Here is a 27,669-nt window from a genome sequence, read left to right on the forward strand (position 1 = left end):
CTAATACATTTTCTGACATGAGTGTATGTTTTCGTGGTGTCTTATTTTGAAATAAGACACCTCTAATATTCTGGGTCATCGGTTAAAGATTGGCGACCACGTGTGCGCTTTGCTTTGTGTAGAAACGTTTATAAATTGCCCGGCATCAGCAAAATGTTTTGCCTTTTGAAACATGCAAAACCAAACAATTGACCATTGTAAACTTGACAACCTGTTTTTTTCTCAGAAAACAACCATTATTTTACAAGGTTTGTGAAACCTTTCGTGAACTGAGTTTTTGTTAAGATCAAAATATTAATTACGTTTATTGTTTGATAACAGTTCTCCATAAGTCCATATTAAATGCCGGTTTTGAAAGTTTTATAAGATGAATGTTATTGTATAAAAATAGATGTAGCTATAGTAACTAGTTTTTAACAACAGTTTGTATGTTTGTTATTGTATTTTTAAATAGAACCATTAGAACTATAGGTGTTGAATGCTGTAGTTTGGAAAAGTGAAAACAAAGAAATTGTTACAAACAGGAATGTAATCCAGGAAGGTTTTCTTGGAAATATTTTTTTGGATATATATCTTTACGTAAAAAGCCCTGCCACAAAAGTTGCCGAATATGGCAACGACGACGGAAAATAGCAACACCGATGCGAAGATGGAAGTGGCGGCACCTGAGAAACCCAAGGTTCCGGAGCCAGCGGAACCGGCAGCTGCGGCACCGATTTCAAACACTACAGTTGCTGCTACGACGAAAGTTCCACACAAGTCGCAGAGCACGTCTTCTGGAAACGTTAAAAACAGTCAGCCGAAGCCGAACTACACCCTGAAGTTCACGATGGCCGGACACACAAAAGCGGTGTCTTCTGTGAAGTTTAGCCCTGATGGACAGTGGCTGGCAAGTTCATGTAAGAAAATGAGCACATTAAAATTTAAATAGTTTTTTACTTGAAAAGATTAGAGTTTAACTAAAATGATTTTTTTTATTCAATTGTTCAAAGTATTTTTTTTTTGATTTATGAGTGTTGTAAGAGGTCAACAAATTCAAAACCATTTAAGTCAGCTATCTCTCTCTATATATATATGATAAAAAATAAATATTCCATGACATATTATATGCATTTTTTATTATTTGTTGTTTTTATTTGCTTAAATTTGATTTTGGTTTTCTTTCCATGTTATTATATATTCATATATCGTTTTACATTTTAAAATAACTATTACTTTTTTTGTGTTGTTCAGCTGCTGACAAACTGATAAAGATTTGGGGTGCATACGATGGCAAATATGAGAAGACTATATCCGGACACAAACTGGTAAGACTAAAATTTTTTTATTGTTAAGCGTTGGACAAACTCTCCCTTAAATCAAATCTAAAAGCTATTTAAATAGAATGTATTTTTTAGATTGGCCATATTTGCAATAAATCTGGGTTAAATATAAATAACTATAACCTGGATTCTATTTTGGTCACAATGAAATACAAAAATAATCGAAACATAGGTTAAATCAGCGGTTGTTAACCGGGGGGGGGCCCAAAACAATTCTAAGGCGGGCGCTAGCTCGACTTCCATATTTTAACATTTTGCAGTGATTTTAATGGTTTCGTTTGGGTTAGGCATAATTCCTACATACAAACTCTGTTTTTTGCCAACTTTAACATTAAAACTGAAAAAATTTTTCGCGCGCAAAGATTCCTTTTTAGAAAATCCACGGTATCACCGCCCTATTAAATTAACTTATAGATAAACGATAAAAGCTATCGCCCTTTCGGACTATTTTTCAACCATATTTCATATATGATAACAGGCTATAGCAACAGGGGGGGAGTCAAACTTTTTTTGCGCGAAACTATATTGTTTTTGCAATATTGCGGTTGTATTGTGTGTCGTTACATCTTTTGAAACACGATAACGCAATGTTTAATATTTGCGCTTGACATTTTTTGCGTTTGACATCATACAACTCTTACAACTGTGGAGTAAATGCCCTCGCAACACGTTCGTCGAAATCAGCTTGATAAAATCAATGTGTCGAGCTCGCGCAATTTGTTGTGTGCCCAAGTTTTCTGAGTGATATTTAATTGCAAAATGTTGAAATATTTTCATAGGGGGCGCAAGGCATGAGAAAATTACCAAAAGGGGGGCGCGGCTGAAAAAAGGTTAAGAACCACTGGTTTAAATAACAGGCCATCTTAATATTATTTAAATTTCTCATTGAATAGACAAGCCTTAAAAACATAACAATCCACCAAATAAAGTGTAATGCTTTTGGTGTATTGAATAGCTGTACTTAGTTGCTGTATTGATCATGATTAGTCAAACAGTTTAAACTTTAAAGTTTGTTTTAGTAGATAAGCCATTTAAAAGTATGCACATTTGCTGCAATATCAACACTTTTATTTTCAAAATCCACTAGATCTAATTTTAATTGTATAAATAATGTATGTTATTAAATGATTGCTGGACATAAACAACTAGTTTTGAATATTTTAAATGAATGTTGGTTTACATGTTTATTGTAAGCAACAGAAATTATAACACAAAAAATGATAATAAAAATAAAAAAGGCCAGCTTTATTACTGCATTTTAACACATTAAGTTCTCTGCATTTCCAGGGTATTTCTGATGTTGCATGGTCGTCCGATTCCCATTTGCTATGTTCGGCCTCAGACGATAAAACATTAAAAATTTGGGATGTTGCAACTGCCAAATGTTTGAAGACGCTCAAGGGCCACAGCAATTATGTCTTCTGCTGCAATTTCAACCCACAATCAAACTTGATTGTGTCAGGATCTGTAAGTATTTAACAACAATCTAATTTATAAAAAAAGAAGTACCTAATTGAAACTAAAAACAGATATATATTTAAGACAAAGAGAGATAAGCAAACCCATTAGGATAGATTTTTGTATGACTGTTTTTTTCAAAACCACCATACTAATAAGTAAAATGCCCGCTATATTTTTAGGTAAATTGCCAACTAGTTTTCAATTAGTCACAACAAACTGTTTTGTTAGCCATACCCTTTAATAAAAAAGCATTTATTTTTTTTTTGATCACTTGTGTATGCATTAAATCCATTATTTTACTCCAAAAATATGAACACTATAATCAATAAAACATATTTTTGGTTTAAGTTGACCATGGGGGGCATGAAATGTATAGATAATTATGACTTTATAAACTGACAAGTAGTCTAAAGAACCAAGCTGTTTTGGTCTGAAAATAGTGAAACAGAAATGAAGTCTTAATACATTTAAGAAGAAGGTACCAATGTGTTTTTCTTCAATTAAAAATCTTTATTTTAAAACATTTTATTCTATATTTAGAATTAATGAATTATACACCAAGATTACACAAACCCCAAAAGTAGTCAACGGACCCCAGTTTAAGAACCTCGTTTTAAACATTGTTCTGTCGTTTTTACTTCTATAATATTGTATACATTAAACCTAATTTAAGACAATCTCAGTAGTTTTGTGGGTAACCGGCCATCATTTATGATTTTATTATAGAGTATATCGGTCAAGCAGTCATATCTAAATTGTTATTTCAGTTTGACGAAAGTGTGCGAATCTGGGATGTAAGGACAGGAAAATGCCTTAAAACCCTTCCTGCTCATTCAGATCCAGTGTCTGCAGTAAGAATGTTGTTTGGTGTCATTATAATTTATATTATTATTAAGATACAATTTGTTTATGTACACTTGGAGTGCAACAAATCAAGATTTTTTTACCTTGTGACAGTTGGCATGTCTTGTTTTAAGTTAGTTTAGTGTGAGATCATAGTTAACCACCTAACAAAAAGCTATTAAGGTTGCAGTGAACTATTTAGGTCTAATAAAGTGTGCCGTAATCCAAAAAAGTGTTTAAACCTATGCAAAACTATGGTCATAGAGGAAAAATATATAAATAAATTTACATTAGTTTTAAATCAGTTTCCCAGTATAGTTAACCAAATGAATGTAGATAAATTACAGGCTGTTTAAATAAGGTTGAATAAGCACAATTCTGTGTAATTAAAACAAATTTAACAAATTTATAATTAAACTTATTATATATTTGAACATGATGTTCAATTGCTTGCCATGTGTAACCCATTAGTATTATAAGTTGAAAATTGCAGACAAGTTAGTAGTGTATGCTATATTTACTTTGATTGCACTGTATTTAAATTCTAAAAAAGTCTTATTATTTATATTCGTCAAACTGTTTTTAGGTTCACTTCAATAGGGACGGATCGTTAATCGTATCGAGCAGTTACGATGGTCTGTGCCGAATATGGGACACTGCGTCAGGGCAATGTCTCAAAACCTTAATCGACGAAGACAATCCACCTGTTTCCTTTGTAAAGTTTTCTCCGAATGGAAAATACATTTTAGCTGCCACCTTGGACAAGTAAGTTAGAATTGTTGTAGATTTATGTACAAAAGTTTTGCAAAAACCCATTTATACAATTTTTTTTTAAGTTATTATCAAAAAAATAATAAAAGTATATCCAATAGCCAATTAAGCAAAAAATAAACAACTCACACTGAGTATTTCGTTTCAAATGAAAACCTTGTTTATGCTGATTTTTTTAACATATATATTTTTTTCTTTAGCACACTTAAGCTGTGGGACTATACCAAGGGAAAGGTAAATAACGTTGCTATAACCTAATAAATTGGAGCAATATACACCTAACCATTTTTTCCTGTAGTGTCTTAAAACCTACACGGGCCACTGTAACGAGAAATATTGCATCTTCGCCAACTTTTCCGTGACCGGGGGAAAATGGATTGTGAGTGGATCGGAGGATCAAACCCTCTACATCTGGAATTTGCAAACCAAGGAGATTGTTCAGAAGTTGCAAGGACACACAGGCAAGTTTATGTAACTCAATTTGTCAGTGAAAATAAAATGTGGATTTAATTAATATGGACATGTAAATTAGAAAAATAGTTGCCCCTTTAAAATTGTATTTAAATTGGTTTTACTTGATAATTAAACCATAGTTAAAAAGAGATTTTAATTATGGGTTTATATACTTGGGATCTAGGACCGCTTTGGGGGTCATGGAGTGGTGTTCAGGGGGCCATAACCATATAATATTTTATTTATTATTAGTTAAACTCAAATAAAAGGAGGGCTTTCTTATGACTTTAACAACCCCTTTTTTTAAATTTTACGACGTATTTTGTGAAATGTTAGACGGAACGGGTTTATTATACAATGGATATGACTGTCACTGCTCTAGTTGGCCTGGCAAACCATAACAAGAGTTAGCTCTACTAACAGTAGAATAGGTAAAGCAGTTTGTAAGGCTTAAATCAATAAATTGACTTGACCTTAGTTTTTTAGACCAATGTACTGGCTTGAGTTAAATAAAATGTTTTTGAATAACATTTTTTAATAAAATATTAATGTATTTATCTTAGTCTTTACATGAAAAATAAATTAGCTTGCTGTATGTTAGGGTTTTGTTGTTTGAGAGTTGAGTTATTGCTCTTAATTGGAATTGTAGTTTATAGTTTTATTTTCATATTAGTTAAATAACTTAAAGTTGACAAATAACGTGCTCAAATAATGACTTTGCTGGGACCGATGTCATTCCAAAATAACTAGTTTGCAACACTGGAAAAAGAGAAATGAACAATGTTAGTTAAAAATCCTTTTATTTTTAGTACTAAGGAATGTATTATCAGTTTGTGGTGAAGCATGACATTAGTATCCACTTAAGGGACATTATTTTTTTTATGGAATCTAGCTGATGTATAATGTTGTTTAACCATTTGTTTCAGATGTTGTCCTGTGTAACGCATGTCACCCGACTGAAAACATTATCGCAACGGGAGCACTTGAAAATGACCGCAGCATTAAGCTTTGGAAAAGTGACTACTAGTGGCCACCAAAGATCCATACGACTGGTGCAACCTTCTCATTTAAATTAGTTTTTATATTTCATACTGCGTTCGTTACGGAGTTCAACGGCTCTATATACAGGCCAGAGCTTATGAATACAATTTTCATGCAAGTTTAAAGTTTTTTTTAATGTCTGGTGGACAGAGGTGTGTGAATTCTGCACTGTTTTATTTGTGTTTGACTGGATATAAGTGGATGTTGAAGTTCAGTTAACACAACCCCAAAAGGTGCCAAATATTGTTTGTTTTTATTTAATTGTATAGGAAGCCTTAGAAATTTTAAAGTTTAAGTTTTTCAGATAAGTTTTTACGAATTTGTTGAAATATATTGTGCAAATTTTATTACACTAGAAATGTTGATGTGTTTTGAAGGTAAAGCAAAATACACCTCACATTATTAGGTACTAAATAGCTGTGGGACAGAAAACTAAACTTAAAACTAAATAGATATTTAGAAATTGTTTTTCAATAAAGGGGGTGTATTATAATGCATCTAAAAAATACAAAATCACACTTCAGGATCGATCGCAATGACTACAAGAACACAAACCTGTCAGCCAAGCCCTAAGATACAGCCGAAAGTGCTTCTGCTGATTGATTCTAGGGATGCTATATTTTGGGAAAATGTTTTACAAGGCTCAAAAAAAATGTTAGGTTTTTATATATATAATTTATTATGATAGCACATTTTAACTTTTATTTGGAATATATAGATTGAAATGAAACAAATTGTTAAATTTTTAATTCTTAAATTAATAATTCAAACCACTCGTTTTTAAGGCCTTTTGTTCTGACATTAATAATCAAGTCTCATGATGTTCATTTTTTTTTTTTTTAGCAGTATAAATTCCGGAAAGCAATATCTTGTAAAATGACTTCAAACATGTTCAGCAAACGATTTTATTCAACGGATGTTGCATATCTTGATCTTTACACTTAATGATAAATACTAAAATGGAGAATGATAAAAACAGAAATGCAGTCCATTTAAATTTTAAATGATCTATAACAGATATCAGTGTAGTCAATTTAAACAATGTAGGCTTCAAAATACGGTTCATCGAAAGGAAATCAGAGAAGTACAACTTTTTTAAATAGTAGCGTGACAGTGAAATGGATAAACAACTAAATCAACATGTTTCATAATTTTTATCTAAATTCTTAAAGTAATCAGTGAACTGCACTCAACAATTATAAAAAGAGGGAATATGAATGTGATAAAAAACATTGCACAGAAACAAAATCAAATGCTCCCATGAAAAAGAATCATCGGAGTGTGATCTTGACATCTTTAACATTGTACTCTCTCATCCAATGCTGGGCTATCCAATCCATAATAATTGAACCCTCTTTCTCGCGGACGTCAATCACAGTTTGTGGGTCATCTTTGTGAGATCCCCTAAATAGCGAAAAAAAATAGAATTTAAAAATCTAAATATTGATATTTTCGACTGATATATTGCTAATTCACAAATTACTAGTGTTGTAGTGTAGTTAACATTAAATTGGCAATAAGAATGTATGCCATTCATAAAGTATAAAACTGTTGTGGTTGTGGTGTTTACCAGACATCAAATATAGGCTACATAAAAACATCAAAAATCGGCATTATAAATTTAACTATACGAAACACTGTAAGTCTAAAATCAAAAAAATGGAGTGCAGTCATCATATTTTAAAATGAATATAACTTACCAGCAAATAATAATTGTACAAAAAATAATCCTGTGGATAAAATAAGTCAGTATAGAATTTTCCTTACATTAAATTTAAATAAAAAAAATTGGGTGGAGAATTACATCGTCGATCAAGTAAAAACAATAACACAATGACATAAAACCTTACCGGAGGTCAAAATGGTGCGCTCCCCCTACTACAGTGAGAGCCGGCAGCGAAGGTGAAAGGTCATTGAGGATGCCACCATTTCTCCAGGGGTCAAGGTCACCATTTGAAAAAATGATGTTAGACGCCAGTTTAAGGTGCTCCGTCCAAAACTACGATGAAACACCAATTATTTCAATTTGTACTAACATAATATGGCAAGCATTGGCATGTGATTGTTTCTCAACTCGCACCCCTCTGAGCCAGTGTAGCTGCTCAGTTGGTAGAGCGACGATCCCGGTATGGCCAAAGGTCGTGAGTTCGAACCTCACTACAGGATAGTTGTTTTTCAGCCTGCCCTGCTTGCACCATTGATCGACCGATTCGGTAGGTCTGCAATGACTTTAGGTGTACTAATGATATGTAAGCTGTAATCGTTGGTCAAAAAGCAGCTTCAGAAGGGCTAAATCACAGTTGTTAACACACAAAGTATAAATAGTTTTGTTGAATGAATTACTTTGGATTGAATCTATATTAAAAGCAGCAATTTTTTTTTTTAAACAATGTTTTTTGTGAATTTTTTTTTTATAAAATTACTCCTGCATTCAGCTTTCATTTTTGAGCAACCATATCCACAAACTACATTATTCCAATGAATGCATGTCAAAGCAGAAAACGAGCAATGTTATGTTTTAAACTGTTAAACCTAGGGAATGGGCGACCAACTTTAATAAATTAAAAGGGGTCACAGACAGTTTGGGAAGTCCTGGTTTAAGGTGATATTCATAACATAGTAATAACTGTACACCACTGATGCACATAGGAGGTCTTACATTGATGCTCAACCAACGGTTTCTTGGCTTGACTTGTAGATTCTGCTGACAGTAGCTGTCTCGCATTTCCAATGTGAAAGGCAATGGAGGGAACATGTCAGTTACATTGGTTGTGCCTCCAGGCAAGACAATCTCTGTACATGCCTTTAAAAGTGAAAAAAATGAAACATAATATAAGGATTAGGGTTAATTTTTGTTGGCATACAATTCTGCTCTGTAAAACACAGCATAATCAAGGTATTATTTTAATTTTAGGTATTGTTGGCATTTTTTAAAGTTTTCAGACAAAAAAAAAATTAACACCTATTGTGATATATCTATTGCTAAATAAAGTGAAACAATTTGATTTTAAATAAAACATTAGGATCTAAAAAACTACATAAAGTTATACTGAGTTATCACATGTATTGCGTCCATAAGAATTACTGATGTTAAAAACTAAACATGGTTTCTAAGCACAATGAAAAAATAAAAAAGTGTTGCCGACTAGGTATGATGGTATTTTTTTCCAATACATATATCCACAATTTTTTTTCAGAAAAAAGTACCACAATTGAATCAGATATCAAATGACCTTTTTGGTTAAATGACCAAATTGGAAAGCAAAAAAAATGGTAAGGGCAAAGGTAAAGAAAAAAAATATATTGTACTTACAAAATATTTGTCTTTGTTTTATGGTGCTGAGCACCCCAAACTCGGCATCCATGATCATCAGGCATCTACTTTGATATAATCTGACAGCCCTATTACTTATTATTCCTACCTGATAGTCCCAAGCTTTTGCATCGTTTCCCAGACCGCAACCAGTAGGGTCGGCACACTCAACAAATTCCTTGTAAATGTCGAAGCATTCAACCGACTTGAGGTTTTCCCCCGAAGATGTTCCGTTGTAGAACAGGCCTGCCCCAGCAGCCAAGCCCTCGATGGCAGTCGGTGCAGCAACTATCATTTCACAGGCTGCCTGAAATAGAAATTAAAAAATTGAAATATTAATATAAAATATAACAAAGCCCACATAAAAGTGGGACTTTCCAGTATTTAAAAAAATAAACAAACAAAGCTTTTCCATAATTTTAACTGCATTCATAAATAGGGAAAATTTTAAATTAAAAAAAAAATATTAAAGTCAATATAAAATTAGATTTTATTTTGTGATTGAAGTTTGTAATTAGAAAAAAAAAAAAAAAAATTGATTGAAAATATTACAACTTGTGATTTTTTAATTATGCATTGACTAGCTATTTATGCAATGCAAATCAAGTATTGTCTACTTTGTTATTGCAATATTTGTGGGCTGCTGAGGCAAGCATGACCTAAACATTGCAACTTTCTTTACTGTCTATTGCCGTTTTTAATCAAGAGACTTACCCTTATTAAACAAAATTTAACATACTTCCTACAGAAAAGTTTATTAAATCAATAACAACAGGCAAAAAATTGTGTGATGTCTAAATTGCTTACTTTGACCGGATGTCCTGGTCATGGGGCGAGCAAGTTGGAAGGGTACGGGTAGTTCATCATTGCCAGATCAGTGAAGGAGTTTCTCACCCAGCCGTACAAGTGGTCAAGTGATTGCTTGGTTACCGGCTGGCAAGTGTGGAACGCTTGACTGATTTCACCGTATTTATTCATGGCAGCCAATCTAAAAATGTGTAAATTTTGTTCTCATTAAGCATCACTGATAAATTCTTTTACCCAGTTTTCAAAAAAAATAGTCCCTACTAAGTATTTAAGTTAAAGACAAAAGTTATATGAATATACTCTTGCTGCTAGGCATTGTTTCAATTGTAAAATTGTTCCTCCAGCAAAAGTACCAAATTTTTATTAAAGGACTTTAATAACATTTTGCCGGAAGAACAATTTTACAACTGAGACTCGGTAATCCAGTTATCAAGCCCATAATCGTCAGGCCTTAACAATTATCCACCCCTTTATAAATAAGGTTTTGTGACCCCTGAATTAGAATAACATCAAGAGTATATATTCCAGTAAAAAATATTTATTTAAACAATTTTACTCTGATAAAAATTTGAACTTACTTATCTGTGTCGGCAAAGCCCTGTCGAACACGGTCAACGCAGGCTGCCCCATGCTTTCCGAAAACATCGGTGACAGATTTCCAGAAGCCATGACGGTCCCCATGCCCAGTGATCCAGTATAGTGGGGCACTTGCAGCCAGAGAGCCAGTGATTAAGTTGGGGTACTTAATGCGCATGTAGGCAGCAAGCTGTCCGCCATAGCTGAACAAAGGCATAATTATAAGGTCAACTTCTTAGCACCACAGTTCTAAAATGCTACAGCTTGTACACTGGCGTTGGGCTAAGCATCAACTAAAATGGTGGTTGACATAATACGTCTATTCATCTAACAGTTTTTTAAAGCCGAACAAGTTCTTTCTTAGACTGGTTCTGTTATATAAACCAAATGTATCACATTACATTGTGAGTGAATAAATAAATTAAATAAAAATCCATAAAAAATACCAACAGTTAAAACGATAATGTTAATTCAGAAATACACCTAAAGAATATTTTTTCGTAAGAATAGATGTTTTTTTTAGAAAAGTATTTTAATTAATACCAAAAGAGTTTATATGAATATTTTGTCTGTCTTTATCGAATTTTTACATATAAATTCATACCTTCCACCAAACGCAATTACTGGCACATTACTGGCATTGTATGCTACTTTAAGGTGTTCCAGTAAGTAAGCATAATCAGCCATTGCTTGTTCAATTGTAAGAAGACCAATATGCTCTGGGCTAAAGGAATCCTCTCCAAAAGGCAGCAATGTGCCGTAATACCTCTGGAAACAATATATTGGTTTGTTTTAGAACCAACAAAACCTTTAATGTTTGAATTCACCCATTGATAAAAACGTTACACTATAATAGTTAACATGACATGATTTATTAGGATTGATAATTTGGCCAGATTGCTTCAAAGATTGAAGTAAATTTGAAACAATACACAGGCGTGATTCATATTAATTACAATTCAGTATATTTACGATTTTGTCTTATTTCTGTTTTGTTAACTTTAAGCTTACGAAGAGTTCATTCAAGAAAATTTATCACAGCTTTGCTGCTATATTTATGCTTGGTATTTGGGCCGCTACGCAAATTGCTTGAGAAACAATGTACAACACTTATTTGTTTTTAAAATGATTTGTTAATTCTTTTCAAATCCATTTAGGAAAAGGATTATTTTAATTGCACTAAGTAAATAAATGTTAAGAGAATTTAAAGAAGCCATATGTTTTGTTTAAAATTTTGCAACATAATTTTAAGTTTTAAAATTTCAACAAATACTTTGCTCACATGTTCAGCAAACACCACCATGGCTCCCATTTTTGGTGCGAGGTCAGTTAGGAGACCCGAGGCCTTCTGAAACCCGGTAATATCGCCCTCATTTCCAGTGTAGAAAAAGATAGGGCCAGTTCCCTTGTTCCAATATTGTTCTGAAAAAACAAACAAGTGATAACGAATAATGTCGTAAAAACATAAACCTATTGCTTGCTTCATTGTATCTTGGATAATTTACTAAACTTTTATACTGTTGTTTTTTTAGACAAACTAAAATAAAAAAACACTTTAGTTTATTTAAAATAATTATGCAAAACATTGCAAACCCTAGAAAAATGTGTTAAATTAAGGGTACATGTCTTTGAACCCTTGAAGCCCACGTCCGTCTGGCATTACTTTCATGTAAACATATTCAAAAATGTACATAAATTACAAGTAAATACTTAATCAAGCACATACTTTTTTTTTACATTTTTAGTTTTAATTTACCTTGTACAAAGCGCATTGTAGAAAACTTAATTTGTTTACTCTGAGGGGCGCAGGTGCAATAAAAGTTTACTTAAACCCTTTTCAAAGTAGTGTTTGCCGTGGTTAGCCAATATTTACAATACAATCAATAGGAGGCATTCGGAGGCAAGCGGACAGTCTTGTGACTTGCAATAAAATAGCCATAAACAAAATTGAAGTAAAAAAATTAGATTTTAGTTTTATTAATGATACTGGTGTTCATAAAATTCCTAAAATCCTGGAAAAGCTAGTTGTAGCTGCCAGCAATTTACTTTCGTGTGAAAATGCATAATTCTAAAGTAACTTTTCCGAAAATATAACACAAAGCATAAACTATGATGAGTTAATCCATTAGACAATTCAGCACCATCCTTAAAAATATTTATAAACATTCAGAGACATTTAAATTTTTCAAAAATTAAAAAATAGAATACACAGTACTAATGCTTATAATATTGGCCTGTATACATTTATAACAACAATAATTTTAGTTCCAAACTTTTGAATTAAAAAAATTAAAACTACAACTTTTTAAAAGCAATATTTTTTTTTTCAATTTAACGACATTGTTACAATTTCATTTGGCGCTGGTCTAGAATCCTACCACAACGAAACACCATTTGGGTTAGGGTACAGGTTAGCGTTTGGGTTAAGGTGGGTCAAGTATTATTATTAAATTTGGAATATAATAATACTTGACCCACCCACACCCAAACGCTAACCCGCATCCTAACTCAAATTTTTTGCGTTGATTTTAGAACTGTGGTAGGATTCTAGACCAGCGCCTTTCATTTTTTTTGTTGAAAGCATTTACGTTAATGGTTTATGCACAATACCCACAATACTTACCCGTAATTAAGTAACGCTGTTGGTATGTTTTTCCTCCAAAGTCTATCATATTAAAATGGTCGACAAATTGCTCGAAATGCATCGTTTTGAATACAGGTTCATCGTGATCTTTCGATACATAAAACGAACTGGCACAGTAGGAAATTTGCAAGAAAACGACTACTGCGATAAGAAACGCATTCATCTTTGCTGATCAGAAGACACGCAGCAACAACAAGAACGGATTAACTACCAAATAAATGCGAACAGTTTACTTCCTTTCAAACTTTTTCTGTTGTTTGTGTTTGGATACGGGCACATGATTATAGTCATTAACCTTTGACACCGCACTCACCGAAGCATATCGACCGAACAGCTGTTTATCGACCGAACAGCTTGCGTAAAATAGCATATAATATCCCGGTTCTTACCATAGGATTGGTATCTGTAATTTTTTTTAACTCAGATTTGTGCAGAAAACGCTTAACTTATGCTAACTGCTTGATAGAAAACATAACGTCTAGGTGCAATTTTAAATTTTAAGTAGGAAATATTTATCTTCCTGAAAATGAAAGGTCAGTTCTTGTGTCGATGAAGATTTGTAATTCTAATATGCAGCATTTTTATTTAAAAAATCTACTGACATATATTTATTTAAATTTTTGATTATTCAAAAATTCCACGTAGATGTTCCTTTAAATATGACGTAAAATTATTGAAGCGTTAAATCAAGTTAAGTTTCCTAGCAACGCTAATCGACGCTTCGTCAGCTGAGCTGAAAGAAATCCAGCAAATATAAAGTGGTTAATTGTTTTCTGTCCGTCGCAGCTTGTTAATAACCTTTCAAATGTGTTGTTTTTTACAGAATGTAGGCCGTGGTCAGTTGGATCACTGAATAATAGATCGTAGCCGATACAATCCCAGCGTTACGCAAAAACTTCGCCGTAAACAGGTGTCGGTATTGTACAGTCCGAAAATAGAATACGAGTTTCAGAACTTAACCAAGAAAGAATCGCCTTAAGTGCAGCGAAAAACGAAACGCTAACAATGGCTACAGGTGCTTGGGCGACTTTGCCGCTGGCAACTGCTACGATTGGCCCAGATTGCTGGAGAGATGCGACGGTGAAAAATATCAAGGTGTCGCAAAATGTCATTCAAAAGGGCGACAAAGGAACCGATTTGGGGCGCCAGCTGGACCCTTTGCCTACACTGCGGGATAACTGCGCCCAACAGAGCAACGCAAAGGTGCATCATTATGTGCGTCAGACCCGGGCAGTGGTTGTCAAGCTGCGCGAAAGCCTGCTGGACACAAACGAAGAAATCAAGTCGCTGATTAGAGGCAAAGAAGCGTTGGAGAGACAGCTGGAGCACATACGCAAAGACATCCTTCTTAACAAGCAGAGCATCTTTATTCGCACTTCCCGCCCGTCGAGGGAAAGGGTAAGATCATAATTTAAAATTTTACAGCCAACCTGACAAATTTCCAGGTGTCAAACTCTGCGGTTGGTTTTAAATCACATTACGTTTGGCCATTTTCATGAGTAGCTTGGACAATTTTTAAGCAAAAACTGTAACGGTAAAACTGTCCTACTTGTCTTCAAAAGATGTGTAAGGTAGTTAAAGGTGTCATTTATGTGATACAAGGGCTACTGGTGTGTACTAGATACATGAGTCGTTATATGCTTGGTCAATGCAACAGCTCAAGTGATCGATATCTTGAACACACATGAGCTAATACGTGATTAAAATTGTTTTGCACAATTGCTTTAAGTGTTAACAAACGGTCAACAATTTACAAAAAGTAGTGCACACAGTGGCTGTATGCTAAAGCCTAAAAACACTCCAAAATTTCAATATAAACCGTACATTATCCGGACACACAAAAGCGGTGTCTTCTGTGAAGTTTAGCCCTGATGGACAGTGGCTGGCAAGTTCATGTAAGAAAATGAGCACATTAAAATTTAAATAGTTTTTTACTTGAAAAGATTAGAGTTTAACTAAAATGATATTTTTTTTATTCAATTGTTCAAAGTATCTTTTTTTGATTTATGAGTGTTGTAAGAGGTCAACAAATTCAAAACCATTTAAGTCAGCTATCTCTCTCTATATATATATAAATATAAATAAATATTCCATGACATAGTATATGCATTTTTTATTATTTGTTGTTTTTATTTGCTTAAATTTGATTTTGGTTTTCTTTCCATGTTATTATATATTCATATATCGTTTTACATTTTAAAATAAATATTACTTTTTTTGTGTTGTTCAGCTGCTGACAAATTGATAAAGATTTGGGGTGCATACGATGGCAAATATGAGAAGACTATATCCGGACACAAACTGGTAAGACTAAAATTTTTTTATTGTTAAGCGTTGGACAAACTCTCCCTTAAATCAAATCTAAAAGCTATTTAAATAGAATGTATTTTTTAGATTGGCCATATTTGCAATAAATCTGGGTTAAATATGAATAACTATAACCTGGATTCTATTTTGGTCACAATGAAATACAAAAATAATCGAAACATAGTTTAAATCAGCGGTTCTTAACCGGGGGGGGGGGGGGGGAACAAATTCTAAGGCGAAAAAAGCAAAACAATTCTAAGGTGGGCGCAAGCTCGACTTCAATATTTTAACTTTTTGCAGTGATTTTAATGGTTTCGTTTGGGTTAGGCATAATTCCTACATACAAACTCTGTTTTTTGCCAACTTTAACATTAAAACTGCAAAAATTTTTCGCACGCATAGATTCCTTTTTAGAAAATCGACGGTATCACCGCCCTATTAAATTAACTTATAGATAAACGATAAAAGCTATCGCCCTTTCGGACTATTTTTCATCCATATTTTATATATGATAACAGGCTATAGCAACAGGGGGAGTCGAACTTTTTTTGCGCGAAACTATATTGTTTTTGCAATATTGCGGTTGTATTGTGTGTCGTTACATCTTTTGAAACACGATAACGCAATGTTTAATATTTGCGCTTGACATTTTTTGCGTTTTACATCATACCTCTTACAACTGTGGAGTAAATGCCCTCGCAACACGTTCGTCGAAATCAGCTCGATAAAATCAATGTGTCGAGCTCGCGCAATTTGTTATGTGCCCAATGCGAAACGCCTCTTCGGTTGCAGTTTATCCGATTCGACCAAATGAAACTCAAAATTTTTTGCGCTTCGTGCGACCAACAACACCCTTCACTATTTTCCTGTTTTCTTAGTGATATTTAATTGCAAAATGTTGAAATATTTTCATAGGGGGCGCAAGGCATGAGAAAATTACCAAAGGGGGCGTGGCTGAAAAAAGGTTAAGAACCACTGGTTTAAATAAAAGGCCATCTTAATATTATTTAAATTTCTCATTGAATAGCCTTAAAAACATAACAATCCACCAAATAAAGTGTAATGCTTTTGGTGTATTGAATAGCTGTACTTACTTGCTGTATTGTTATGATTAGTCAAACAGTTTAAACTTTAAAGTTTGTTTTAGTAGATAAGCCATTTAAAAGTATGCACATTTGCTGCAATATCAACACTTTTATTTTCAAAATCCACTAGATCTAATTTTAATTGTAGAAATAATTTATGTTATTAAATGATTGCTGGACATAAACAACTAGTTTTGAATATTTTAAAAATCAATGTTGGTTTACATGTTTATTGTAAGCAACAGAAATTATAACACAAAAAATGATAATAAAAATAAAAAAGGCCAGCTTTATTACTGCATTTTAACACATTAAGTTCTCTGCATTTCCAGGGTATTTCTGATGTTGCATGGTCGTCCGATTCCCATTTGCTATGTTCGGCCTCAGACGATAAAACATTAAAAATTTGGGATGTTGCCACTGCCAAATGTTTGAAGACGCTCAAGGGCCACAGCAATTATGTCTTCTGCTGCAATTTCAACCCACAATCGAACTTGATTGTGTCAGGATCTGTAAGTATTCAACAACAATCTAATTTATTACAAAAGAAGTATCTAATTGAAACTAAAAACAGATATATGTTTAAGACAAAGAGAGATAAGCAAACCCATTAGGATAGATTTTTGTATGACTGTTTTTTTCAAAACCACCATACTTATAAGTAAAATGCCCGCTATATTTTTAGGTAAATTGCCAACTAGTTTTCAATTAGTCACAACAAACTGTTTTGTTAGCCATACCCTTTAATAAAAAAGCATTTACTTTGTTTTGATCACTTGTGTATGCATTAAATCCATTATTTTACTCCAAAAATATGAACACTATAATCAATAAAACATATTTTTGGTTTAAGTTGACCATGGGGGGCATGAAATGTATAGATAATTATGACTTTATAAACTGACAAGTAGTCTAAAGAACCAAGCTGTTTTTGGTCTGAAAATAGTGAAACAGAAATGAAGTCTTAATACATTTAAGAAGAAGGTACCAATGTGTTTTTCTTCAATTAAAAATCTTTATTTTAAAACATTTTATTCTATATTTAGAATTAATGAATTATACACCAAGATTACACAAACCCCCAAAAGTAGTCAACGGACCCCAGTTTAAGAACCTCGTTTTAAACATTGTTCTGTCGTTTTTACTTCTATAATATTGTATACATTAAACCTAATTTAAGACAATCTCAGTAGTTTTGTGGGTAACCGGCCATCATTTATGATTTTATTATAGAGTATATCGGTCAAGCAGTCATATCTAAATTGTTATTTCAGTTTGACGAAAGTGTGCGAATCTGGGATGTAAGGACAGGAAAATGCCTTAAAACCCTTCCTGCTCATTCAGATCCAGTGTCTGCAGTAAGAATGTTGTTTGGTGTCATTATAATTTATATTATTATTAAGATACAATTTGTTTATGTACACTTGGAGTGCAACAAATCCAGATTTTTTTACCTTGTGACAGTTGGCGTGTCCTGTTTTAAGTTAGTTTAGTGTGAGATCATAGTTAACCACCTAACAAAAAGCTATTAAGGTTGCAGTGAACTATTTAGGTCTAATAAAGTGTGCCGTAATCCAAAAAAGTGTTTAAACCTATGCAAAACTATGGTCATAGAGGAAAAATATATAAATAAATTTACATTAATTTTAAATCAGTTTCCCAGTACAGTTAACCAAATGAATGTAGATAAATTACAGGCTCTTTAAATAAGGATGAATAAGCACAATTCTGTGTAATTAAAACAAATTTAACAAATTTATAATTAAACTTTTTATATATTTGAACATGATGTTCAATTGCTTGCCATGTGTAACCCATTAGTATTATAAGTTGAAAATTGCAGACAAGTTAGTAGTGTATGCTATATTTACTTTGATTGGACTGTATTTAAATTCTAAAAAAGTCTTGTTATTTTATATTCGTCAAACTGTTTTTAGGTTCACTTCAATAGGGACGGATCGTTAATCGTATCGAGCAGTTACGATGGTCTGTGCCGAATATGGGACACTGCGTCAGGGCAATGTCTCAAAACCTTAATCGACGAAGACAATCCACCTGTTTCCTTTGTAAAGTTTTCTCCGAATGGAAAATACATTTTAGCTGCCACCTTGGACAAGTAAGTTAGAATTCTTGTAGATTTATGTACAAAAGTTTTGCAAAAACCCATTTATACAATTTTTTTTTTAAGTTATTATCAAAAAAAATAAAAGTATATCCAATAGCCAATTAAGCAAAAAATAAACAACTCACACTGAGTATTTCGTTTCAAATGAAAACCTTGTTTATGCTGATTTTTTTAACATATATATTTTTTTCTTTAGCACACTTAAGCTGTGGGACTATACCAAGGGAAAGGTAAATAATGTTGCTATAACCTAATAAATTGGAGCAATATACACCTAACCATTTTTTCCTGTAGTGTCTTAAAACCTACACGGGCCACTGTAACGAGAAATATTGCATCTTTGCCAACTTTTCCGTGACCGGGGGAAAATGGATTGTGAGTGGATCGGAGGATCAAACCCTCTACATCTGGAATTTGCAAACCAAGGAGATTGTTCAGAAGTTGCAAGGACACACAGGCAAGTTTATGTAACTCAATTTGTCAGTGAAAATAAAATGTGGATTTAATTAATATGGACATGTAAATTAGAAAAATAGATGCCCCTTTAAAATTGTATTTAAGTTGCTTTTACTTAATAATTAAACCATAGTTAAAAAGAGATTTTAATTATGGGTTCATATACCTGGGATCTAGGACCGCTTTGGGGGTCATGGAGTGGTGTTCAGGGGGCCATAACCATATAATATTTTATTTATTATTAGTTAAACTCAAATAAAAGGAGGGCTTTCTTATGACTTTAACAACCCCTTTTTTTAAATTTTACGACGTATTTTGTGAAATGTTAGACGGAACGGGTTTATTATACAATGGATATGACTGTCACTGCTCTAGTTGGCTGGCAAACCATAACAAGAGTTAACTCTACTAACAGTAGAATTGGTAAAGCAGTTTGTAAGGCTTAAATCAATAAATTGACTTGACCTTAGTTTTTTAGACCAATGTACTGGCTTGAGTTAAATAAAATGTTTTTGAATAAAATTTTTTAATAAAATATTAATGTATTTATCTTAGTCTTTACATGAAAAATAAATTAGCTTGCTGTATGTTAGGGTTTTGTTGTTTGAGAGTTGAGTTATTGCTCTTAATTGGAATTGTAGTTTATAGTTTTATTTTCATATTAATTAAATAACTTAAAGTTGACAAATAACGTGCTCAAAAAATGACTTTGCTGGGACCGATGTCATTCCAAAATAACTAGTTTGCAACACTGGAAAAAGAGAAATGAACAATGTTAATTAAAAATCCTTTTATTTTTAGTACTAAGGAATGTATTATCAGTTTGTGGTGAAGCATGACATTAGTATCCACTTAAGGTAAATTATTTTTTTATGGAATCTAGCTGATGTATAATGTTGTTTAACCATTTGTTTCAGATGTTGTCCTGTGTAACGCATGTCACCCGACTGAAAACATTATCGCAACGGGAGCACTTGAAAATGACCGCAGCATTAAGCTTTGGAAAAGTGACTACTAGTGGCCACCAAAGATCCATACGACTGGTGCAACCTTCTCATTTAAATTAGTTTTTATATTTCATACTGCGTTCGTTACGGAGTTCAACGGCTCTATATACAGGCCAGAGCTTATGAATACAATTTTCATGCAAGTTTAAAGTTTTTTTTAATGTCTGGTGGACAGAGGTGTGTGAATTCTGCACTGTTTTATTTGTGTTTGACTGGATATAAGTGGATGTTGAAGTTCAGTTAACACAACCCCAAAAGGTGCCAAATATTGTTTGTTTTTATTTAATTGTATAGGAAGCCTTAGAAATTTTAAAGTTTAAGTTTTTCAGATAAGTTTTTTCGAATTTGTTGAAATATATTGTGCAAATTTTATTACACTAGAAATGTGGATGTGTTTTGAAGGTAAAGCAAAATACACCTCACATTATTAGGTACTAAATAGCTGTGGGACAGAACACTAAACTTAAAACTAAATAGATATTTAGAAATTGTTTTTCAATAAAGGGGGTGTATTATGATGCATCTAAAAAATACAAAATCACACTTCAGGATCAATCGCAATGACTACAAGAACACAAACCTGTCAGCCAAGCCCTAAGATACAGCCGACAGTGCTTCTGCTGATTGATTCTAGGGATGCTATATTTTGGGAAAATGTTTTACAAGGCTCAAAAAAAATGTTGGGTTTTTATATATATAATTTATTATGATAGCACATTTTAACTTTTATTTGGAATATATAGATTGAAATGAAACAAATTGTTAAATTTTTAATTCTTAAATTAATAATTCAAACCACTCGTTTTTAAGGCCTTTTGTTCTGACATTAATAATCAAGTCTCATGATGTTCATTTTTTTTTTTAGCAGTATAAATTCCCGAAAACAATATCTTGTAAAATGACTTCAAGCATGTTCAGCAAACGATTTTATTCAACGGATGTTGCATATCTTAATCTTTACACTTAATGATAAATACTAAAATGGAGAATGATAAAAACAGAAATGCAGACCATTTAAATTTTAAATGATCTATAACAGATATCAGTGTAGACAATTTAAACAATGTAGGCTTCAAAATACGGTTCATCGAAAGGAAATAAGAGAAGTACAACTTTTTTAAATAGTAGCGTGACAGTGAAATGGATAAACAACTAAATCAACATGTTTCATAATTTTTATCTAAATTCTTAAAGTAATCAGTGAACTGCACTCAAGAATTATAAAAAGAGGGAATATGAATGTGATAAAAAACATTGCACAGAAACAAAATCAAATGCTCCCATGAAAAAGAATCATTAGAGTGTGATCTTGACATCTTTAACATTGTACTCTCTCATCCAATGCTGGGCTATCCAATCCATAATAATGGAACCCTCTTTCTCGCGGACGTCAATCACAGTTTGTGGGTCATCTTTGTGAGATCCCCTAAATAGTGAGAAAAAATAGAATTTAAAAATCTAAATATTGATATTTTCGACTGATATATTGCTAATTCACAAATTACTAGTGTTGTAGTGTAGTTAACATTAAATTGGCAATAAGAATGTATGCCATTCATAAAGTATAAAACTGTTGTGGTTGTGGTGTTTACCAGACATCAAATATACATAAAAACATCAAAAATACAAAAATCGGCATTATAAATTTAACTATATGAAACACTGTAAGTCTAAAATCAAAAAAATGGAGTGCAGTCATCATATTTTAAAATGAATATAACTTACCAGCATATAATAATTGTACAAAAAATAATCCTGTGGATAAAATAAGTCAGTATAGAATTTTCCTTACATTAAATTTAAATAAAAAAAATTGGGTGGAGAATTACATCGTCGATCAAGTGAAAACAGTAACACAAAGACATAAAACCTTACCGGAGGTCAAAATGGTGCGCTCCCCCTACTACAGTGAGAGCCGGCAGCGAAGGTGAAAGGTCATTGAGGATGCCACCATTTCTCCAGGGGTCAAGGTCGCCATTTGAAAAAATGATGTTAGACGCCAGTTTAAGGTGCTCCGTCCAAAACTACGATGAAACACCAATTATTTCAATTTGTACTAACATTATATGGCAAGCATTGGCATGTGATTGTTTCTCAACTCGCACCCCTCTGAGCCAGTGTAGCTCAGTTGGTAGAGCGACGATCCCGGTATGGCCAAAGGTCGTGAGTTCAAACCTCACTACAGGATAGTTGTTTTTCAGCCTGCCCTGCTTGCACCATTGATCGACCGATTCGGTAGGTCTGCAATGACTTTAGGTGTACTAATGATATGTAAGCTGTAATCGTTGGTCAAAAAGCAACTTCAGAAGGGCTAAATCACAGTTGTTAACACACAAAGTATAAATAGTTTTGTTAAATGAATTACTTTGGGTTGAATCTATATTAAAAGCAGCAATTTTTTTTTTTAAACAATGTTTTTTGTGAATTTTTTTTTATAAAATTACTCCTGCATTCAGCTTTCATTTTTGAGCAACCATATCCACAAACTACATTATTCCAATGAATGCATGTCAAAGCAGAAAACGAGCAATGTTATGTTTTAAACTGTTAAACCTAGGGAATGGGCGACCAACTTTAATAAATTAAAAGGGGTCACAGACAGTTTGGGAAGTCCTGGTTTAAGGTGATATTCTTAACATAGTTATAACTGTAAACCACTGATGCCCATAGGAGGTCTTACATTGATGCTCAACCAACGGTTTCTTGGCTTGACTTGAAGATTCTGCTGACAGTAGCTATCTCGCATTTCCAATGTGAAAGGCAATGGAGGGAACATGTCAGTTACATTGGTTGTGCCTCCAGGCAAGACAATCTCTGTACATGCCTTTAAAAGTGAAAAAAATGAAACATAATATAAGGATTAGGGTTAATTTTTGTTGGCATACAATTCTGCTCTGTAAAACACAGCATAATCAAGGTATTATTTTAATTTTAGGTATTGTTGGCATTTTTTAAAGTTTTCAGACAAAAAAAAAATTAACACCTATTGTAATATCTATTGCTAAATAAAGTGAAACAATTTGATTTTAAATAAAACATTAGGATCTAAAAAACTACATAAAGTTATACTGAGTTATCACATGTATTGCGTCCATAAGAATTATTGATGTTAAAAACTAAACATGGTTTCTAAGCACAATGAAAAAATAAAAAAGTGTTGCCGACTAGGTATGATGGTATTTTTTTCCAATACATATATCCACAATTTTTTTTCAGAAAAAAGTACCACAATTGAATCAGATATCAAATGACCTTTTTGGTTAAATGACCAAATTGTAAGCAAAAAAAATGGTAAGGGCAAAGGTAAAGAAAAAAAATATATTGTACTTACAAAATATTAGTCTTTGTTTTATGGGGCTGAGCACCCCAAACTCGGCATCCATGATCATCAGGTATCTACTTTGATATAATCTGACAACCCTATTCCTTATTATTCCTACCTGATAGTCCCAAGCTTTTGCATCGTTTCCCAGACCGCAACCAGTAGGGTCGGCACACTCAACAAATTCCTTGTAAATGTCGAAGCATTCAACCGACTTGAGGTTTTCCCCCGAAGATGTTCCGTTGTAGAACAGGCCTGCCCCAGCAGCCAAGCCCTCGATGGCAGTCGGTGCAGCAACTATCATTTCACAGGCTGCCTGAAATAGAAATTAAAAAATTGAAATATTAATATAAAATATAACAAAGCCCACATAAAAGTGGGACTTTCCAGTATTTAAAAAAATAAACAAACAAAGCTTTTCCATAATTTTAACTGCATTCATAAATAGGGAAAATTTTAAATTAAAAAAAAATATTAAAGTCAATATAAAATTAGATTTTATTTTGTGATTGAAGTTTGTAACTTAAAAAAAAAAAAAAAAAAATTGATTGAAAATATTACAACTTGTGATTTTTTAATTATGCATTGACTAGCTATTTATGCAATGCAAGTATTGTCTACTTTGTTATTGCAATATTTGTGGGCTGCTGAGGCAAGCATGACCTAAACATTGAAACTTCCTTTACTGTCTATTGCCGTTTTTAATCAAGAGACTTACCCTTATTAAACAAAATTTAACATACTTCCTACAGAAAAGTTTATTAAATCAATAAGAACAGACAAAAAATTGTATGATGTCTAAATTGCTTACTTTGACCGGATGTCCTGGTAATGGGGCGAGCAAGTTGGAAGGGTACGGGTAGTTCATCATTGCCAGATCAGTGAAGGAGTTTCTCACCCAGCCGTACAAGTGGTCAAGTGATTCCTTGGTTACCGGCTGGCAAGTGTGGAACGCTTGGCTGATTTCACCGTATTTATTCATGGCAGCCAATCTAAAAATGTGTAAATTTTGTTCTCATTAAGCATCACTGATAAATTCTTTTACCCAGTTTTTAAAAAAAATAGTTCCTATTAAGTATTTAAGTTAAAGACAAAAGTTATATGAATATACTCTTGCTGCTAGGCATTGTTTCAATTGTAAAATTGTTCCTCCAGCAAAAGTACCAAATTTTTATTAAAGGTACTTTAATAACATTTTGCCGGAAGAACAATTTTACAACTGAGACTCGGTAATCCAGTTATCAAGCCCATAATCGTCAGGCCTTAACAATTATCCACCCCTTTATAAATAAGGTTTTGTGACCCCTGAATTAGAATAACATCAAGAGTATATATTCCAGTAAAAAATATTTATTTAAACAATTTTACTCTGAAAATTTGAACTTACTTATCTGTGTCGGCAAAGCCCTGTCGAACACGGTCAACGCAGGCTGCCCCATGCTTTCCGAAAACATCGGTGACAGATTTCCAGAAGCCATGACGGTCCCCATGCCCAGTGATCCAGTATAGTGGGGCACTTGCAGCCAGAGAGCCAGTGATTAAGTTGGGGTACTTAATGCGCATGTAGGCAGCAAGCTGTCCGCCATAGCTAAACAAAGGCATAATTATAAGGTCAACTTCTTAGCACCACAGTTCTAAAATGCTACAGCTTGTACACTGGCGTTGGGCTAAGCATCAACTAAAATGGTGGTTGACATAATACGTCTATTCATCTAACAGTTTTTTAAAGCCGAACAAGTTCTTTCTTAGACTGGTTCTGTTATATAAACCAAATGTATCACATTACATTGTGAGTGAATAAATAAATTAAATAAAAATCCATAAAAAATACCAACAGTTAAAACGATAATGTTAATTCAGAAATACACCTAAAGAATATTTTTTCGTATGAATAGATGTTTTTTTTAGAAAAGTATTTTAATTAATACCAAAAGAGTTTATATGAATATTTTGTCTGTCTTTATCGAATTTTTACATATAAATTCATACCTTCCACCAAACGCAATTACTGGCACAGTACTGGCATTGTATGCTACTTTAAGGTGTTCCAGTAAGTAAGCATAATCAGCCATTGCTTGTTCAATTGTAAGAAGACCAATATGCTCTGGGCTAAAGGAATCCTCTCCAAAAGGCAGTGATGTGCCGTAATACCTCTGGAAACAATATATTGGTTTGTTTTAGAACCAACAAAACCTTTAATGTTTGAATTCACCCATTGAAAAAACGTTACACTATAATAGTTAACATGACAGGATTTATTAGGATTGATAATTTGGCCAGATTGCTTCAAAGATTGAAGTAAATTTGAAACAATACACAGGCGTGATTCATATTAATTACAATTCAGTATATTTACGATTTTGTCTTATTTCTGTTTTGTTAACTTTAAGCTTACGAAGAGTTCATTCAAGAAAATTTATCGCAGCTTTGCTGCTATATTTATGCTTGGTGTTTGGGCCGCTACGCATATTGGTTGAGAAACAATGTACAACACTTATTTGTTTTTAAAATGATTTGTTAATTCTTTTCAAATCCATTTAGGAAAAGGATTATTTTAATTGCACTAAGTAAATAAATGTTAAGAGAATTTAAAGAAGCCATATGTTTTGTTTAAAATTTTGCAACACAATTTTAATTTTAACAAATATTTTGCTCACATGTTCAGCAAACACCACCATGGCTCCCATTTTTGGTGCGAGGTCAGTTAAGAGACCCGAGGCCTTCTGAAATCCGGTAATATCGCCCTCATTTCCAGTGTAGAAAAAGATAGGGCCAGTTCCCTTGTTCCAATATTGTTCTGAAAAAACAAACAAGTGATAACGAATAAAAACAAAAACCTATTGCTTGCTTTGTTGTATCTTGGATAATTTACTAAACTTTTATACTGTTGTTTTTTTAGACAAACTAAAATAAAAAAACACTTTAGTTTATTTAAAATAATTATGCAAAACATTGCAAACCCTAGAAAAATGTGTTAAATTAAGGGTACATGTCTTTGAACCCTTGAAGCCCAGGTTCGTCTGGCATTACTTTCATGTAAACATATTCAAAAATGTAAATAAATTACAAGTGAATACTTAATCAAGCACATACAATACATGTTTAGTTTTAATTTAACTTGTACAAAGCGCATTGTAGAAAAACTTAATTTGTTTACTCTGAGGGGCGCAGGTGCAATAAAAGTTTACTTAAAACCTTTTCAAAGTAGTGTTTGCAGTGGTTAGCCAATATTTACAATACAATCAATAGGAGGCATTCGGAGGCAAGCGGACAGTTCTTGTGACTTTGCAATAAAATAGCCATAAACAAAATTAAAGTAAAAAAATTAGATTTTAGTTTTATTAATGATACTGGTGTTCATAAAATTCCTAAAATCCTGGAAAAGCTAGTTGTAGCTGCCAGCAATTTACTTTCGTGTGAAAATGCATAATTCTAAAGTAACTTTTCCGAAAATATAACACAAAGCATAAACTATGATGAGTTAATCCATTAGACAATTCAGCACCATCCTTAAAAATATTTATAAACATTCAGAAACATTTAAATTTTTCAAAAATTAAAAAATAGAATACACAGTACTAATGCTTATAATATTGGCCTGTATACATTTATAACAACAATAATTTTAGTTCCAAACATTTGAATTAAAAAAATTAAAACTACAACTTTTTAAAAGCAATATTTTTTTTTCAATTTAACGACATTGTTATAATTTAATTTTTTTTTTGTTGAAAGCGTTTACGTTAATGGTTTATGCACAATACCCACAATACTTACCCGTAATTAAGTAACGCTGTTGGTATGTTTTTCCTCCAAAGTCTATCATATTAAAGTGGTCGACAAATTGCTCGAAATGCATCGTTTTGAATACAGGTACATCGTGATCTTTCGATACATAAAACGAACTGGCACAGTAGGAAATTTGCAAGAAAACGACTACTGCGATAAACAACGCATTCATCTTTGCTGATCAGAAGACACGCAGCAACAACAACAATTGATTAGCTACCAAATAAATGCGAACAGACAGCTCGATTAAGTTCTTTTACTTTCTTTCAAACTTTTTCTGTTGTTTGTGTTTGGAAATGGGCACATGATTATAGTCATTAACCTTTGACATCGCACTCACCGAAGCA

The 27,669-nt window shown here is 32.8% G+C and overlaps 3 protein-coding genes across 4 annotated transcripts; 1 reads left to right on the forward strand and 2 right to left on the reverse strand.

Annotated features, from left to right (window-relative positions):
• The first annotated feature begins 434 nt into the window (after positions 1-434).
• On the forward strand, positions 435-20,392 carry LOC146133711 (WD repeat-containing protein 5). 2 transcript variants are annotated; one of them, XM_083397402.1, is made up of 8 exons: positions 435-899; positions 15,462-15,535; positions 16,956-17,135; positions 17,898-17,981; positions 18,561-18,739; positions 18,945-18,978; positions 19,043-19,205; positions 20,122-20,392. In XM_083397402.1, exons 1-8 carry the CDS (start codon positions 611-613, stop codon positions 20,220-20,222), a joined length of 1,104 nt encoding a protein of 367 aa, XP_083253528.1. In that variant the 5' UTR covers positions 435-610; the 3' UTR covers positions 20,223-20,392. The 2 variants fall into 2 exon arrangements, with proteins under 2 accessions (XP_083253528.1, XP_083253527.1); XM_083397401.1 differs by lacking the exons at positions 15,462-15,535; positions 16,956-17,135; positions 17,898-17,981; ... (2 more) ...; positions 19,043-19,205; positions 20,122-20,392 and adding exons at positions 1,234-1,307; positions 2,610-2,789; positions 3,551-3,634; ... (2 more) ...; positions 4,696-4,858; positions 5,777-6,046.
• On the reverse strand, positions 6,789-13,445 carry LOC146133712 (dipeptidyl peptidase 2-like). The gene is given in 9 exon segments (XM_083396805.1): positions 6,789-7,295; positions 7,742-7,890; positions 8,551-8,694; positions 9,314-9,511; positions 10,012-10,192; positions 10,590-10,790; positions 11,192-11,355; positions 11,870-12,009; positions 13,211-13,445. Coding segments are annotated over 9 exon segments (1,494 nt in total). The 5' UTR covers positions 13,395-13,445; the 3' UTR covers positions 6,789-7,162.
• A 1,115-nt stretch (positions 20,393-21,507) lies between the features above and the next one.
• On the reverse strand, positions 21,508-27,603 carry LOC146133713 (dipeptidyl peptidase 2-like). Its single transcript, XM_083396777.1, has 9 exons — positions 27,311-27,603; positions 26,191-26,330; positions 25,523-25,686; positions 24,921-25,121; positions 24,345-24,525; positions 23,652-23,849; positions 22,892-23,035; positions 22,087-22,235; positions 21,508-21,637 (listed from the first exon to the last, which is right to left on the reverse strand). The coding sequence occupies exons 1-9, from the start codon at positions 27,492-27,494 to the stop codon at positions 21,508-21,510; spliced, it is 1,491 nt and encodes a 496-aa protein (XP_083252903.1). The 5' UTR covers positions 27,495-27,603.
• Between the last annotated feature and the right edge of the window lie 66 nt (positions 27,604-27,669).

This window comes from Ascidiella aspersa, chromosome 9 (genome assembly GCF_963924565.1).
Source record: "Ascidiella aspersa chromosome 9, kaAscAspe10.2, whole genome shotgun sequence".
Taxonomy (NCBI): domain Eukaryota; kingdom Metazoa; phylum Chordata; class Ascidiacea; order Phlebobranchia; family Ascidiidae; genus Ascidiella; species Ascidiella aspersa.